The sequence below is a fragment of the Lissotriton vulgaris genome, chromosome 10 (genome assembly GCF_964263255.1).
Source record: "Lissotriton vulgaris chromosome 10, aLisVul1.2, whole genome shotgun sequence".
NCBI classification, from domain to species: domain Eukaryota; kingdom Metazoa; phylum Chordata; class Amphibia; order Caudata; family Salamandridae; genus Lissotriton; species Lissotriton vulgaris.
The window spans coordinates 411991489-412008193 of NC_141698.1; the positions used below are offsets into that span (position 1 = coordinate 411991489).

Below are 16705 nucleotides of genomic sequence, written 5' to 3' on the forward strand. Positions count from 1 at the left end.
AGCTCTGCCACCCCAACCACCTCAAGTTCAAAAAACAATGCGCCCTGTCAGAGGAGCCCACTCAACATCAAAAAGGATAAATAGGACAATCAACGAATGCAGTCAAACCATTGTCCGTCACATAAGTTCAGCCACTGCTGATCGAAGGCACTGCCAGGCGAGGCACCAAAATCAGCCTCCAGCACCACATTCTCATCAGACTGGGCCATTAGATGAACCGGCCTGGTCCGCCACTTAGCAGGCATTATGGTCCTTCGCGGCTCTCCACACTTCGAGCCAGTGCGCAGCAGCCTCCGGGGCATCAAAAAACCGGACCCTGCCATCTGCCTTGATGTCGAGCCGGGCCGGTAATAGCAAGGCATACTGAAGCCGTCTAAATCTTTTCTTCACCTCCAAAAAGGATTGTTGTCGCTGTACATTCAAGGTGAAATCTGGAAAAAAGGAAATCTCGGAGTTCTCATACTTCATCTCTGTCCCTGAAATGTGAAAGTCTTGCCAACATAGGGCGGGGAGGCGCACCAGGCTCGGGCGTACCCTAGGAACTCTATGCGCCCTTTCTACCACAAACATTTTTGACAACCCCTTAGGCTGAAGATGCAAGTATGAGTTCTTCCACGAATAAGTTCACGGCAGGGCCTTCCGCCTTCTCTGGCAGACCTATAATCCTCAAGTTGTTTCTTCTGGTGCGCTCTTCATAGTCATCCAACTTGTCCTCTGCAAATCTGCGAAAGGCCTGCAGGTCCTGGATATTTGCTGCATTTGCATTGCGTCTCCCATGAGGTTAGCAGTGACTATTTCCATCTGTTTCACTTTCTCTCCTGTTTTAGTCAGGTCAGCTCGGATCAGCATCACTTCAGACCTGATGGTGTCCATCCTCTGTTCAAGGGATGAGTGCACACCTGAGATGGCGTCCATTACATCTTTTTATGTCAGGTCCGGAAGCGCCCCTTCAGATCCAGTCATCCTTTTCCCCTTGTCACCGTGCTCAGGGTTGGCCTGATTTCGCAGCACTTACATGTTTAGTTTAGTCTGTTGTGTCCCTTTCGCGCCTTTGGCATTCAACATTTTCTCAATGGAGCAGCCAGGACCAGCTCTCGTGTAGACTCCAGGCCTCTTTCTCCTCAGCGGTAATCCTCTCTGCTCAGTAGTGCCCAGCCTTGCCTTGCTGTTCACATATAACATCCCTCTTTCACCAGCAAAAGCAGGGGAGGGGCATTACACACCAGATCACTGCGGGTACGTGCTTCCCACTGTTGGTGACCAGTGCGCCCTCTGTGCCTCCTCTTTTGCGACAATAACGGTTATAGTTCTGGGCCTCTTTGTTTGCGCGCTCAACTGGGCTGTCCAACCAGTCCTCTGACCTCCACAAGCGCTTGGGAAGGCTTGATCAGCTATGTCCCTCAGGCTCTGCCTCAAATCCCAGCCTTCCAACGGCCAACGGGCCAAGTCCGGATCGGTTGCCCTGCAGCACTATCAGTTGCACTGTAGTCTCTCTGCAGCTCAGTGCCCCACACCAGGCCGTCTCCTACCTTCACAGTGGCGGACTGGCCGGAGCACTAGTGCCCAGGCTGCCGCAGGGCCGGGAACTCCGGTTGGGACATCCGCTGGCACTCCACACTGCGGCACTCTCCGTGGGCCTTGATTACGCATGCCCGGCAGGAACACCTCCCAGTCAAACGCAGGTGATCAAGCCGTGGCCACTTGCTTCAGGGACAGGATTTCCGGCCCCGAACTGCCTTTTTCCCCGCCGCAGGTCCAACAGCAGCTTTGTCCGCGATCTTGCATACACGAAGGTCCAACAAGACAGCCCCCGGTCTCAATAAGGCCACAGCTTGGGACTGCGATATTTCTACTTTCCGGCGACTGTATGAGGCCGCTGTCCTGTGTCCCAGCCTCAGCAGTAGTTCCGGTGGCCCCTCCACTGCATGGGCGACTGATTATTTAGGCGGATATACGGAAGGCGGTCAGGTGTGCTACTGAACTACTTTAGCTGGCCGACATTGCGTTCCGCACGAACCCCCCCCCCTTGATATTGTGCATTTATTTGGGGGTATAATATGTATTTTTCCTTAGGTCTAGAATATGTTTGTTTTGTCATGTGAAAAGCATTTTGTCATGCCACATGTATTGTACTGTTAGTGTCTAATTTATGTTACACATACACTCTGCAATGACAATTGCATTATGTATTGTTTGATTACGTTACAACCCTGAAAAGTCCAATCTTTGGACGAAGCACGTTGGCTGCTTTGTGCTGTAACCACTAGGTGCTTTTACAAGTGAAAATACAAAAGAAGAATTGAGAAAGTAGTCTTTCAAAGCAGATTGTGACTTGTATCTTTTGTGGTGCATCACTAGTTGTCTTTGGAGAACTATGCATCAGCTCTTTTCATTGAACACTTTGGAACCAGTAGATGGTAGTTTTAAGTTTGACGTCAGCACAGTCTATGCTCGTTTCATGCCCCCATTTCTGTAAAAATAAGCAGCAAAACATCCACAGACGTTGAAAGCATAGTGCTCATAATCCTGGCACTATAATTATTGGGAATGATACAATGGTTTATATTTATATTATTTAAGGTTATATTGCACGCAGAGGTCACCTGATGTACACAACACGCTTCATGGAAAGTTTTTTTAAAGTGAAGAACAGTATTGCTAGACAGTTCATAACCTACATTATCTTGCATGCTAAAATTAATAACAAATCTCTACTGGCAAAAAAAGACCATACATTATAACATTGATTTAACCTCTTTAATGTAAAGTATTTTTAAAGTGAAGAACAGTATTGCTAGACAGTTCATAACCTACATTATCTTGCATGCTAAAATTAATAACAAATCTCTACTGGCAAAAAAAGACCATACATTATAACATTGATTTAACCTCTTTAATGTATGTTTCAGCTTATTTTAAAAATATTTTTTTCCTCTTACACTTATACAAAATGATTGACAAATGTAATATATTCTCGTCGTGAAAGGCAGTGTGTGTCAAATATTCATGGGGAGGGCTGGGGGGGATGGAGGTATTTAGGGCAAATTAAAGGCATCTTTGTATCTGCCCACAGTCTCTGTCAAGGCTCAGTGATCATGGGGATTGGGGTTTAAGGGCTGATAACATGGCCAGACCATGTCTCATGCTTGGTTCCTGGGGCCAGGTGGGTGATCACAACGTCAACAGCTTGTGTCTTCTCATTCTTGGGCGGAACAGTACAGAGCTTGTAGGTGACCTCATCCCCTTCTGTTGGAACATATTCCCCTTCGATGCTGTATACAGAGAAAAACAGACAATTCAGGTGAAATAAAACATTTTCAATGAAAAATGCTAACACATTCCACCTCCCCGCCACCCAAAACAATTGCAAATCATGCAATGTGTGTGCATCCATAAACTGATGGAGCCGAAGAAGCTTATTTCTAAGTGCTCCTCCACGTTTTTTTCCTGTAGTTGAAAAAAACCCTAAAAAGAGAATCCAGAAATAATTACAGCTGAAATCAGAGTTAACAGCCAATAGATCAAAGGGAGCAAAGTTAACGTCTTTGCATTTGGCCGACGGTTCTCATGTTTGTTCATGTCACATCTTTCACCACTTCTCCAAGCATCTGATAATGCACCGTAATCAGATCAACAAATAGTACAAGTTTAGTATTTATTTTCCAGATGCAGATTGGGGTTTCCTAAACAATTATTTAAAAACAAAATTAAGCAACATATCTTCTAGATAGAATACATGCTGTCATAATTCTTAACGTAAATGAGCAATGAAATACATTTGAGATTTATAGCCTGGAATTATAGTCAATGTGTGTTGTCCACGTCTCGCCGCAGCACACCCTTCTCACCCTGATCCCTCAAAAAATATTTACACTTTTTCCTATCAGGGTCCACAATATGCTATAGAGGTCTTCAAATTTCCCTCTGGGAAGTTGATCTTGATTTAAAAACAAAAACAAAAAAACTATAGTACTTTTACTGTTCACTGAAGGCAAAACAAAACTGAATCATCACATCAATGAGAGTTTAAGACAGTTCCATTTCCTTGCACTCTGCTGTGATTCCCTAACCAGATAATCTACCATAAGGATCGTGATTATGCCAATCTGAAGCACCAGAAATACTTACTTAAATTCAGAGATAAAAACTATCTGGCTGCATAAGCAGTTAAATGCTGCCATCACAATCTGCAAAAGGCACTTAACATTTACACCAGCTGGTGCCACCACAGAGAAACTATTGCATTTGTATCACAAGAAAAGGGATCACAATGCAGGAGGGTAGGATGAACTAAGATACATATCTTAGTTCTCCCTAATACTCTTTCCATTGATCTGTGTGCTTGGCACAGTGTACAGTAATGTACCTATGGGTTAGTGATTTAATTTATGCAAATCACTAACCCACAGGTACATTATTGCAGTATTTTCAATCCGTGAAAATTAAGCAGAACACATCACCTTGCAGCCACCTCTTCCCCCTCACTCAGCCAGTGCCCAACCATTGCCCTCCTACAGTTTCTTGTATTTATGGTGCTGCACCTCATGCACGGGGATGTCACAGTGGTCTACAGAACTAGAGGCCTTATGTACAAAACAAAAAATTTTAGGATTGGGATCAAGTCTTTGCAATTCACAAACGAGGCTATGCAAATCGTTGTGAAGGACATACAAGAGGAGACGCCTCCCTCATACTTGCAAGTTGCAATGGGACACATGAAAAATGTTTTTGCTAGCAGCCATTACAGGACTTCGTCTGCTGTCCCGAGTTGTATTTTTTTTAAAGGGGGATAGCCTACCCCCCCAGGCCCTATAGAGGTGGGGGCTCCCAGAAGGGCCCATCTGCATTTTGTAACTATAATTATTAGGGGAAGGGCATGCAACATCCCTCCCCGAGCCACTGGTGGGCCTGGGGAAACAATCCCCCGGCACCATGTGATTCCCCATGGACTCCATCACCCGGGGCAGGCTCTTTAACTGTGCCCCGGGGAATCCACTCCTAGACAGTTATTTTCCCTGCGTGCAACATGTGGAAAGGGGAAGAAGAGTGCTCCCATTTGGCGGGAACTCAAATACTTTTGGTTCCCTGCCCGTGCTCTTACGGGTTGGGAACTGCAATTGCTCCCATCTGGCGGGAGCTCAAACACTTCTGGTTCCCTGCCCGTGCTCTTACGGGTAGGAACTGCAATTGCTCCCATCTGGCAGGAGCAAGCAGAACTAAGTAGCTGTTCCTGCCAGATGGGAGGAATGCTGGCTCCGGTGCGGCCCTGGGGCTTCCATGCGATCCCCAGCGTTATGTTTGGGCACGGGTGCTATCTCCACTCCCCCAATAGTAATGCATGTGACAACGGGGAGGGGTGCCCGGGGCCTCTTAGTCCTAATTGTAATGTTTGTTGTCCCAGAAGATTTACTGCCCGAGCCTCTTAAAGCTTGTAGGAGGGTGGCACGACCCCTCGCTGAATGTTATTTTATTTGGCCAAAAGGAATGAGGTCCCTGGGGCTTCTTAAGGCTTGGGGAGAGGGGCATGCATCCCCTTCCCTTATAATTAAAGTATGGCGATGGAGTCTTGAGGCCCCTTTGGGCTTGGTGAGAGAGGGGGATGTGCCCTTCCTCTTTAAAAAGAAAAAGGGGACCCTGGCCAATAGGTGTTTGAGAGGGAGCGGGGCTCAAAATCTTCCTATGATCGGGTGTGCTTCAAGTGTGTGTGTGTGTGTGTGTGTGGGGGGGGGGGGGGGGGGGGGTGGATGCAGAGCCAGGGTGCGGTCAAAGTAATTTCAACCAGCCTGTGCTGAGTGGGGTTGGGCTGATCAGTGGGGTTGGACCAACCACATGCCAAAAGATGTGTGGTGCGGGGTTGCCGGACTGAAAGGGTGGGTGCAGCACGTGGCTGGGATTGGATTTACGTATGGAAATAAAATATTACTTTACGTTAAAATAAAGCTCGAAATTCACTGAAAAAAATCTAAAAGGTTAAAGTGACGTTATAGATCGTTGAAAATTTCAGTGACCTACATAACGTCAAACTCAAGAAACCACTCAAATTCACCAGTTCTAGTAATCTCAAGTACCTATAACTTTTGCCCTAAGGTATGCACTTCTGATTTCCCTACATATTACATCACTCATGACACGTTCTATGATATCACTTACAACATAATTGCAACTTCTAAAATGACACCTTTGATGACAAGACACTGCATGGCATGAGCAATAGTTAGATTTACCTTAGGGCACAAGTTATATACTAAAACTGGTAATTATCAGTTTTTTTTATAGTTTAAAACGTTATGTTGTCACTGAAATGTTCACCTAGCTGTAACGTCACTTTAACAATTGGTTTTCAGTGAATATACATAAAATTCGGACAGTAAAAGCGTTACAATAGTGTTGTTGACCAGAACAAAACCGCTCAGAATCCGGTTTGCCCTTTTTAGGTCTCAGGCCCACTCTCCATCTTGTGTAATAATGGTAACATCCTCTGTGTGTAAATCTCTCATAACGGTTTGCCTCTCGAGGCAAATGAAAATATAAAATAGAAGGACAAGTTTGTCGGGTGCACTGTGCGTTTCTGTGAAATGTCAGTCTGTAAACGGCACTGGAAAAAATATATGTTAGATGCACTGCTAGATATTGGGTCAACGCTTGTGTACAGAGGGATTTTTCTTTGTTGCGGTACACGTGCTAATGGATAAAGCAAGAGTGAATTTCCATGCCTCAGTCTAACTGGTAGGTTTAGTTGTGTGTATACTATAGAACGCAAGAGGTGGGAAACGCCCTTCAGAGTCCCATTCAAATGACTGAAATGATGTGAAGCCAGAATTACAATACAGGCAACGTGATGTGTAATTAAAGTAGTGGTTTCTGAAATGTAGCGATTATGTAGCCTCATCACGTCAAAGAAACAAATGTGTTTTTGGTGACTGGATTAAAATGAGATACAAAGTCTTTTTAAACTCAATGGAGGCTACATATGAGAAAACGGTCGATTCTGAAAATACCTTTTGGAAAACATATGAAGGCAAATGGAATTAATAATACAGTACAAAATCTGTTTGCTATGTAGAGTCCCCAAGGACGTCAAGGAAATGTGGTATTCAAGCTGAAAGAAGTTATTCAATTGCGGGTTTTTCCTTTGATCCTGAACAGAAAGGAGATCGCAGCAGCTGTAAATGCAAAGGACGATACGCATTGACTGTCATTTTCTGTAAAGCCTTCAACTTCTTGACAGCGACCAACCCACGGAAAAGCTCACCGTAAAAACGGCATTCTGTTTTACGTTCAATATAAAAGCTTAACACTCTCGTCAGTTCAAGCCCATAGAGATTCACCCCTTGTGGCGCAGAAACAAATAGAATGCTGACGGACTGGCGGCCTACGTGGAACCTTCGGCAGAAAGATACCCCGGGTCCTCAGCACACCTTTGATCAGGAAGTTACGTGGGGTATGAGGGCGTGGTGCACTGACGGCGCCTTCAATTGATCGACAGGACCCGCAGAGATAATTTCGATAAGGAATACTGCCTTGATGGTAAGGAGCTGTAAGCAACAACTCTAAATTGGCTCAGACGATGCACACATACGAAATACAAGGACTGAGTTTAGTTCCCACTTTGGTATGATGAAGGGCTTCAGAGGAAACAGGAGTCTCACATCCTTCAGAAATCGCATTACAACTCGTGATATAAAATGCGCCGGTTGGGCCAGGCAAACTGTAAAACGCTGACAGGGCGAGCATACAGCCTTTAACTGGGCCCACCCCAGCACCTTGCTGGGCCAGTGACAAACAATACAACTGATAACTTGCTATACACTACCCACACACTTTCTCAGCATCGCAAATTAATTTGGTCGAGGGGCATTTGGCTGTGAGAATCACATCCATTATTTAAGATGACAAATTAAAACAACTGTTTACGCTAGTCAATCTCTGCACATAGAGGCGGCGACTGCTCTCAAATGCATGCTTTGATCTCAATGTTACTCATGCACTTTCTGGGAACTTTTCTTATGTACAGCTTATATCACCCTTACTCCCGCTTTCTATTTTTTTTAATTCCTTCTTGTTTGCATCTGTAATATATTCTGGATGTGATTGTTTGGCAACAGGTATTTTGTAAAGACTCTGACGCCTCCATCCCACGTCTGCGCTATATAAAATCACAAAAAAACCTTCCAAGACTTAACTGCAAGGGCCGTGTCCGGATGCTGAAACAGGAGGACCACCAGGAAGGGTAGCCTGATCGAAGAGCAAACGATCAGGCTCAAGAGATCTGGGTCCCACCCCTTACTGGCCCAATCAGAGGCTACAGGGATAACTTGGGCTTGACTGTTCTGAGAAGCTCATAACTTGAGGAAGGAGAAGTAGCAATGGAAATGCAGCCAAGGTCTGTGTTCTTCTGCAGGCAAAGTGCAGCTTCTCCGCAGAATCTCCAGTGCATAATTCTGGACACTACACATTCTCTGCAGTTGCAAAATGACCCAGCCAGTGTACCACCTGGTGGAAGAGGTCTTAAGACACCTCAAGATGATGGCGGCATGCACAGTCCACCAGCCAACATCTGATCTGGTATTCAGCGACTCCACCAAGTACGTGACTGCCAAGAAGATAACTGTGGTATCTCCTACATTATCAATGACATGTTTGTGTTCTTTGGTTGTGTTGCCATGCAGCTTATGTCATGGTGGAATCCTTGTGCAAGTTGGAAGATTAGTATGTCATTGTAAGGTTCTGAAAGAGAGCGGTTGTAGCTGATCTGGATACTGGTGGATAGGATCTTTTGAAGAGGAATAAACCTGTTTCCTTAAATTCATCGTTGTATGAGCGTGCTTTAAATACATCACTGGCGTAGTCGGCAGGTCTTCTTCAACTAAGAGATCCTAACACACTCCAGCATACAGTACTGTGGGAAGCTAATGTTACGTTTCAAGCTGCTGGTGAGACTTTATTTAAATCTTCTTGGTGCGTGTTTCAAGTTGGCCGTGAGACTTTACCTAAATATTTTTGCGTATATGATTGGCGCATATAAACCTCAATTTTGAACAGCATTTTCATCAAATGCAGTTTCGGCACACAGCGCTCGCTTTTATTATCTTGTGAAGTTTGAGCTGGGAGCGATCGGTGTGCACTGCTTTACTTTGGTGTTGAAAATTAAGTTCAACTGTGTGTTTTACATTGCAGCTTTGTCACACAGTGCTCACCTTGTCCTTTGTTCGTGACGTTGGGAGCAATTGGTGTGTGCTGCTTTCGGGTCTACATATTTATGGACATTAATTGTGCTGGGGAAAAAAAAAAATTCCAATGTGGGGTAATGCGCTATGTATTAAAATGTAAATGCAAACAAGCAACGGTAAAGCTATACTCGTGCATCGTTGTTGCAATTGTTGAGCCTGCATCGTCATGAGAAGAATCTCTCAACGTAACACGTGATCCAAAGTCTAGTGGGATGACGTACCTCCTCAATGTAGTGGACTGGTGTCTTAAGGGGCTTAAGGGAATGTTGAGCAGGTCATCTCATTTAGAATGGGTTTGATAAGAATGCAATGATGTACTTGGAGTGTGTGTCCCCGGGGATTCGATCAGCTGTTGGTGATCGTGATCCGAGGGAACACACTGCTCCGCACCGTGGCTTAAGAAACCTATAAATCGAATAAAGAAGAATATGCTCAATCTACCTACTTCTTTTTGGAGTCTCTTCTTTTAACATTTGGCGACGCTGGGAGTTTCTTTTGCCACCTGCAAGTTTCTTGCTGGAACCCGCTGAAGGCCACTCGTCATCCTGAAAGCGGAAATCTTTGGTGCTATCTTTGGGCTGGAACCGGACTTTGGTTGTTCACCGAAAAGACTGGTAAGACCCATTTTTTACTTTTAATGGAAGTCTTTGATCTAGGTGTCGTTGGCGGCTCGAGCGGAGGCTCACGCTGAGGCCAACGGCCGGGAGCAGTGTTTGCGTTCCTGTGACGTCACAGAAGCACGTTGGCGCAAAGGACCCTGGGAAGGGTCCGGGAAAGCGTGCTGTCACTGATTATGTGACGGAGCGGCCATTTTAAGTAAGGAAAGTGGCTGCAGTTTCCTTGACAACGTGCTGCATGTCAAGCTCCGATTTCTTCATGTCTGGATGTCCGATGTCTTCACGGCTGGATGTCTGTGTATCGCGGTGATACACACACCTGTTTTGGGCGAATCGGAGGTACAACTCAGATTTTGGCACTATTTATTTTTTTGAGTTATTTTTTAAAATTTCTTTTCATTTTAGCAATTTGAGTCAAGGATTCTTCGTGGAACTATTAAAAGCTGTGTTTTGTTATAAACCTATAACAAGGTATTTGGGATCACAAAGTTTCAATTTGTCTGACAGACTGTGTCAAGGTCCTTTTTCAATATAACATCTTACATTTAGCTGCAATTTTTGGGCAAATTGAACATGGCTTTAAACCAACAACAAATTAGTCAACTTACGCAATCTCCTCCATTTTTGGCAAAGCCGGGTAAGCCCAACCTGATATGGTCTGAGTGGTTTGGGCTTTTTCGAAAACCATATAGTAGACATTGATGCAACGGAATATTCTCCTGAAAGGAAATATGCTCTTCTTTTTGGTAGTTTGGGTTTGGCTGCACAGCGCATTTTTCTGAGTTTACCTCCTATTCCACTCCCACCTGGTCAGTCTGGGGATAGACGTTGGATGTCTATTTGGAGGCTTTAGAGAGACAAACAGTTTTCAGAAACACCTAACATTATGTTGGAGAGACATACGTTTTATAAACGAAAACTAAAAAGAAGAGGAGAAAGTGGAGGAGTATATTTCTGCATTGAGAGTGTTGGATATAACTTGTGAATTTGGTCCAACAGATGATAATATGATTAGGGATCAATTTGTTTTTAATTGTTCTTCACATAAAATTCAAGAAAGGATTTTAAGTTGTAAAAATCCTCCTGTGACGGAAGTAGTTGACTTGGCTCTCGGCATTGAAAGGTCCACTATTTCTACTAAAGCTTTACAAGCTAGTGCTGCTAAACTTAATATAGTTTATCAGCAAGAGGATTCCGCTGATGAGGGGGTTCTGGCTATAGGTGGAAAGGTCGGTGAAAAAAGACCAGCTACACCATCAGTGTCAGTTCAAAGAAAGCCTAAATTTTTTTGCTTCAGATGTGGATCAAAATTTCACATTGGTAACTTTCCTAATTGTCCCGCTTTGAATAAGCTTTGTTCGACTTGCAAAAGGTGTGGCCACTTTCAAAAGTTTTGTAAGGCGCAAAAAAGAGTGGTTCAGATTAGCAATGTGAGCAGCAGTTTGGAGTCCTGTTCGGAAGATTTTGACAATTTGCTCCTTACTCTGGATCATAAGAAAGATATTTTGGAGATTAAGGGTCCCTTTTGCGAGGTGTTGATTGATGGTGTTCAGACAACAGTGATGGGAGATTCGGGTTCTCCGATAACAATTTTACGTGACTGATTTTTATGACAATTGTAGCAAGGATGTTCACTTAGCTCCCCCTGATATTAATCCAAAGGCGTTTGGAGAAAAGGACATTGACATGTTGGGGTTCTTTTTGTCGAAGGTTGAAATTCTTGGTAGATGTATTATGACAAAAGTTTATGTTGCAATTAAGGGGAAAAATATTGTGGGGTGGAAGGATCTCTCAAAAATTGGTCTGTATTTGGTACCAGGGGAAGAAAATCCCCTTAAGGCGAGTATGCAGGTCATGAGTGTGGAAAGTTCGGAAATTGATTGTAAGCACTTGCTTATAGATTTTAGGGAAGTTTTTAAAGATCAAGCAGGGTGCATAAAGAATTTTAGTCATAAAATCAGATTGGTTCCTGACGCTCAACCGGTCATGCATAAGGTGCGACCTGTACCGTTGAGTGCTAGGGAGGAGTTAAAGAATATGTTAAATGACCTATGTGATCAGAAAATTATACAGCCAACAGTCTTCCCGATGGGTCGCCCCGATTGTTGTGGCGAGGAAAAAAATCAGGAGAGTTTAGGCTCTATGCAGATTTGAGGGGATTGAACAGAAATATTATGGTGGATTGCCATCCCCTTCCTAAGATTCATTAACTCTTGGCCAATTTAGGGGGGGGGGCTAGGTGGTTCTTCCTTATTGACTTAAAGTCCGCCTACCACCAGATTCCTTTGAGTGAGGAGTCTCAGGAACTTACTACGTTTGTTACACCTTTTGGTGCGTATAAGTTCCTGAGACTCCCTGTCGGGCTGGCCTCGGCAGCAAGTATTTTTCAGAGGTTGATGGACTCTATGTTCAAGGGAATGGTGGGGGTCCAAGCTTACTTGGACGTTATCCTGGTTTTTACAAAGAACCGTGATGAGCATTTAACTCTTAAAAAAAGTTCTGGGCACTTTGGAAGGTAATGGAATGACGATCAGGGCTGACAAATGTAAGTTTGGTGTGAATGAACTTGATTACTTGGGGCATACGATTTCTGATAATGGCATTAGTCCAAAGTTTTCAGTTATTAGAGCTCTAAAAGATGCTAAACCACCTACTGATAAAGATACTTTATGCTCTTTCCTTGGGTTAGCTGAATACTATGCTAGGTTTGTGTGCAATTACGCTCAGATGGTTGAACCTCTTCGCTGACTGCTTAAGGGTGAAAAGTTTATCTGGTCAGAGGACTTGAACAGTGTTTTTGAGAGAGTAAAAGATCCAGTCATTTCAGCAAAGGCGCTGCATGCTTTCCGTGATGATTGTCCATCAATGATCACTGAGGATGCCAGTTTGAATGGACTAGGTGCAGTTCTTAGTCAAAATGTAAAGGGACATGAACAAACTGTGGCTTTCGCCTCAAAAGCACTTAAGCCTTTTGAAAGAAATTACAGCACGATCGAACGGGAGACGCTAGCCTATGTGTGGGCGGATCAGAAATTTAAAATGTATATCTGGGGAAGGAAATTTCAGATTTTGACTGATCATAAGCCTCTTGCTTTCATTTTTAACAAAGTTTCAAATACTAATTCTATGTCTGCTAGGTTAACAAGGTTGGTTTCCAAGCTGCAGGAGTTCAATTTTGACATAAAGCATATTCAGGGAAATAAGAATTTTCGTGCAGATTGTCTGTCCAGAATGCTGATGGATAAGGATGATGAGGAGAATTTTGAGGAGGATGATGTAGAATGTGTGGCAATGTTGGACGCAGTGGAAGGTTGTGGGTCCCTTATTTCTGAAGAGGACTGGAGAAAAGCTTCTCTGGAAGATTTAGTTCTATCTAGAGTTTTAAACTGCTGTAAAAATGGTTGGCCAGCGGTGAGAAATCTTTCTGGGGATTTAAACCATTTCGTTTTGGTTGTGGATGAGCTTTCCGTAAAGGACGATGTTCTTAGAGGGGATACATTTGTGCCCCCGTCTAAATTGAGGGAAGTAATTGTTAAGATGGGTCATGAAGGCCACCTAGGTGTAACCAAAACTTGTATGAAAATTAGACAGCATTATTGGTGGCCGGGGTTGGAAGCACATGTTAGAGGACTTATTGATGGTTGTGAAGAGTGCTTGCTTTCTGATAAGCACTGGAAGATTCCGAGGTTGTCACTTCATCCCACTGAATTTCCTGAACAAGCTTGGGTTAAGGTGGGGCTGGATTTTTTTGGGCCCTATTTAATTCTCCCTGAGGAGTGTAGGTATCAGATTCTGGCTGTTGACTATCACTCCAAATGGATGTAGTAGAAGTTTGTTGACACGCCTAATACTGAGAATACAATTTTGTTTTTAAAGAAATAGTTTTTGGTCGAAGGGGCTCCTAGGTGTTTAGTCACTGATAACTGGACGCATTTCGTGTCCGAGCGAATGTATTCGTTTTTAGGGTCCCTGGATATTAAACATCTGAAGGTTGCGAAGTACTCCCCCGCATCTAATGGTTTGGTGGAACATGGTAATAAGATTCTTAACACCTTGGCTGCTAGGCGTTTCCCCCCCCCCCCCTGTGCTGGAAATTGCCATTTTAGTGGCACCATGACGAGCTCAGCTCGTCATCAGCACACAACACCCGTGGGTGATGACGAGCTGAGCTCGCCATCAGCATCGAAGGGGTTAAAGAAGGGATTCAGACAGCTGTAGCTTCTGGTTTGGATGTCAGTACGTTTTTGGAAGAGAAAGTTTGGAGTTACAATGTGTCTCCGCATTGCACCACTGGAGTGACCCCCTTTGAGTTACTTAGGGGAAGAAAAGTTAATGCCTTACTTCTTCCTTCCTGGTTGGTTAGTAAGAATGATGTAAAACTGCAGGCTACATGTTTGTTGGAGAAGGTGGAGCGTAGTCAGGTACTGATGAAAAAACGCTTTGACGGTAAAGGGTCAGTGGATGATATTGATATTTCTGTTGGTGATTGGGTGTTATGCAAAAAACCCTTTAACGTTAAGAAAGGTGAGTCATTTTTATGATCCAATTCAGGTTTGTAAGGTTAGTAAAGGGGCTGTTTTCCTCAACGGTAGAGGTTGGTGGAATAAGAGACAGGTCGTCAAGTTACGAAAAGATCAGGATGAGTTAATTTTGAAAAAGAAGGAGTAGTTGTTCTAATGAATTGGAATGGACTTGCAGGATCAGAGTGGAGGTAATGCAGTTGTAGTTCCAGCTTCCAATGTTAATGGCAGTGCATTTGTTGGTCCAGCTTCCAATGCCGCTGTCCCGGTGGTAAGGAATGATGTGGGGGCCAGGTCTGTTAGAAGTGGGCGCACCATTAGATTACCTGCTAGGTTTGGAGATTTTGTTACTTATTGAACTTTATTTGTTGCTTTCAGCTTATGCATTGCTTTTTTTTTGTTTGTTTTTGTTTTATATAAAGGGGGAGGTGTTGTAGTGGACTGGTGTCTTAACCCCTTCCAGGCTCATGACGAGCTGGGCTCGTCATGGTGCATGGGATTTTGAAAATCTGAGCACAGGAGGAGAATTCAACTAGCGCGGATGTGGTTAAGGGGCTTAAGGGAATGTTGAGCATGTCATCTCATTTAAAATGTGTTTGAAAAGAATGCAATGATGTACTTGGAGTGTGTGTTCCTGTGGATTCGATCAGCTGTTGGTGATCGTGATCCGAGGGAACACACTGCTCCACACCGTGGCTTAAGAAACCTGTAAATCGAATAAAGAAGAATACGCTCAATCTACCTACTTCTTCGTGGAGTCTCTTCTTTTAACACTCAACGTGGTTGCTTAGCTACGACTATTGGTTGTGCTTCAACCTGACCTGAGGCTTCTTCGACGTAGTTGCTTAGGAACAGACATTGTCTGTACTTCTTCGAACTCAGGAACCGAGGCCTACGAAATGATTGTGTCTTGGCAAGTTATCGTGCGTGTTTCTACTAAGATGCACGCGTATTTGTAATCTTGTGAGTCACACGTTAGTTTCTTATTCTTCTAATTTTACTGCGATGCGCACACATTTATTTCAACACAAATTATAAAATTGAATCTTGTATCATTGGCGTATTGCTTCAGCGATACGCACGCTCTTTGATGTTTTGACATTTTCTAACACAAAAACTCACTGCGATACGCACGCATTTACTACAGCACATGCCCATGCTTCTTACTGCGATGCGCACACATCTACTATAGCGCATGTTCATTTATACATGGTGATTAAAATAATTATAATAGCAAACCTTGCAAAATTAGCGTTTTGCTTCAGCGATACGCATGCTCATAAGTTATTGTTCACTGTGATTTGCAGGAATTTGATTTGATTGATTTCATGATGCATGGGACTACTTTTAGGATTTAATACTAGCATTTACCGTGTTTATTATTTCACACACAATTTTATTTTTGCTATGAGTTTCATTTTGAGTGGTCATTTTCAAACATTGCAATTTCTTATTCAAATATAATAGAAGAATAAGAAATTGTTAACTTAGTTATAGCGGGCTAGAATACCTTATTTCAAGCGGAGAATTTGATGTTTGGTGCCATGCAGAACGTTACTGCTGCCCCATTTTTAGGCCTAGGACCGTAGGCTGCGCTTGCGCAGTTCGATCCGAAGATTTAATGTTTTTAGGTTAGGGGGCTTGAACCCGCCCCTCTTCTCCATTGGCTGGCCTCGTAAATGCTGCCCAGCCATTGGAGGAGAGTGGCGCCACTCCTTTTAAGCCCCATCTTTTTCGTATTCGCGGGCGTGTTTTTTAAGTTCTTTCTATCTGTGACGTCATCCGTCACTCACCAAAAACACACAAACAATTCCGAAAATTTAGGAGCTTTGCAGCAGTCATTTCTGCCCGACCGCATCTGGCCCTTGCCCCCGCCGCGAGTGAAGGAGGAGCTGAGACAGGCAGCGTTCAGAGCCGGTGAGTAGGGCTCCATTTTGAACTTGGTTGCCTCTTGGCGCTAGCAGTGGCATGTGAAGGTTTCTTCTGGTGTCAGCCATCTCCTTTAAGTAACGCCGGTAATTTATAGCTCTTCAAAATTGTGCAATTAAGCACTTAATTAAATTGTTATTGCGACCAAGAAAACAGCCAGGCAATATTATAATACCAAATGTTTCCTTCAACCACCTCCAAAGAGAGGGGCGTGTGGGCCTCATATTACTCTTTTTGAAGATGTGTGGTAATATGCGGTGCAGAACAACCCCTGATTTTGAGCTGCCGCGCAGCACAACAAGTTCAAATTATGTTTTCTCGCCAATGTTTACACCTCCCTCCTAATGAGGGACGAGCGGAAGGCGAGGTGGCTGGCTCAGTTTTCGTACTTCTCTTTACCAACTGCCAT

The 16705-nt window shown here is 43.8% G+C and overlaps 1 protein-coding gene across 3 annotated transcripts in view; it reads right to left on the reverse strand.

Moving 5' to 3' along the window:
• Positions 1-2879: 2879 nt before the first annotated feature.
• LOC147685313 (calcium-regulated heat stable protein 1-like) overlaps positions 2880-16705 on the reverse strand; it is a 231090-nt gene continuing 217264 nt past the window's right edge. For all 3 annotated transcript variants that reach the window (XM_086941232.1, XM_086941234.1, XM_086941233.1), the window contains exon 4: positions 2880-3272. In XM_086941232.1, coding sequence (XP_086797358.1) covers positions 3110-3272 — 163 coding nt within the window. In that variant the 3' untranslated portion in view covers positions 2880-3109. The remainder of the gene's footprint in view (positions 3273-16705) is intronic.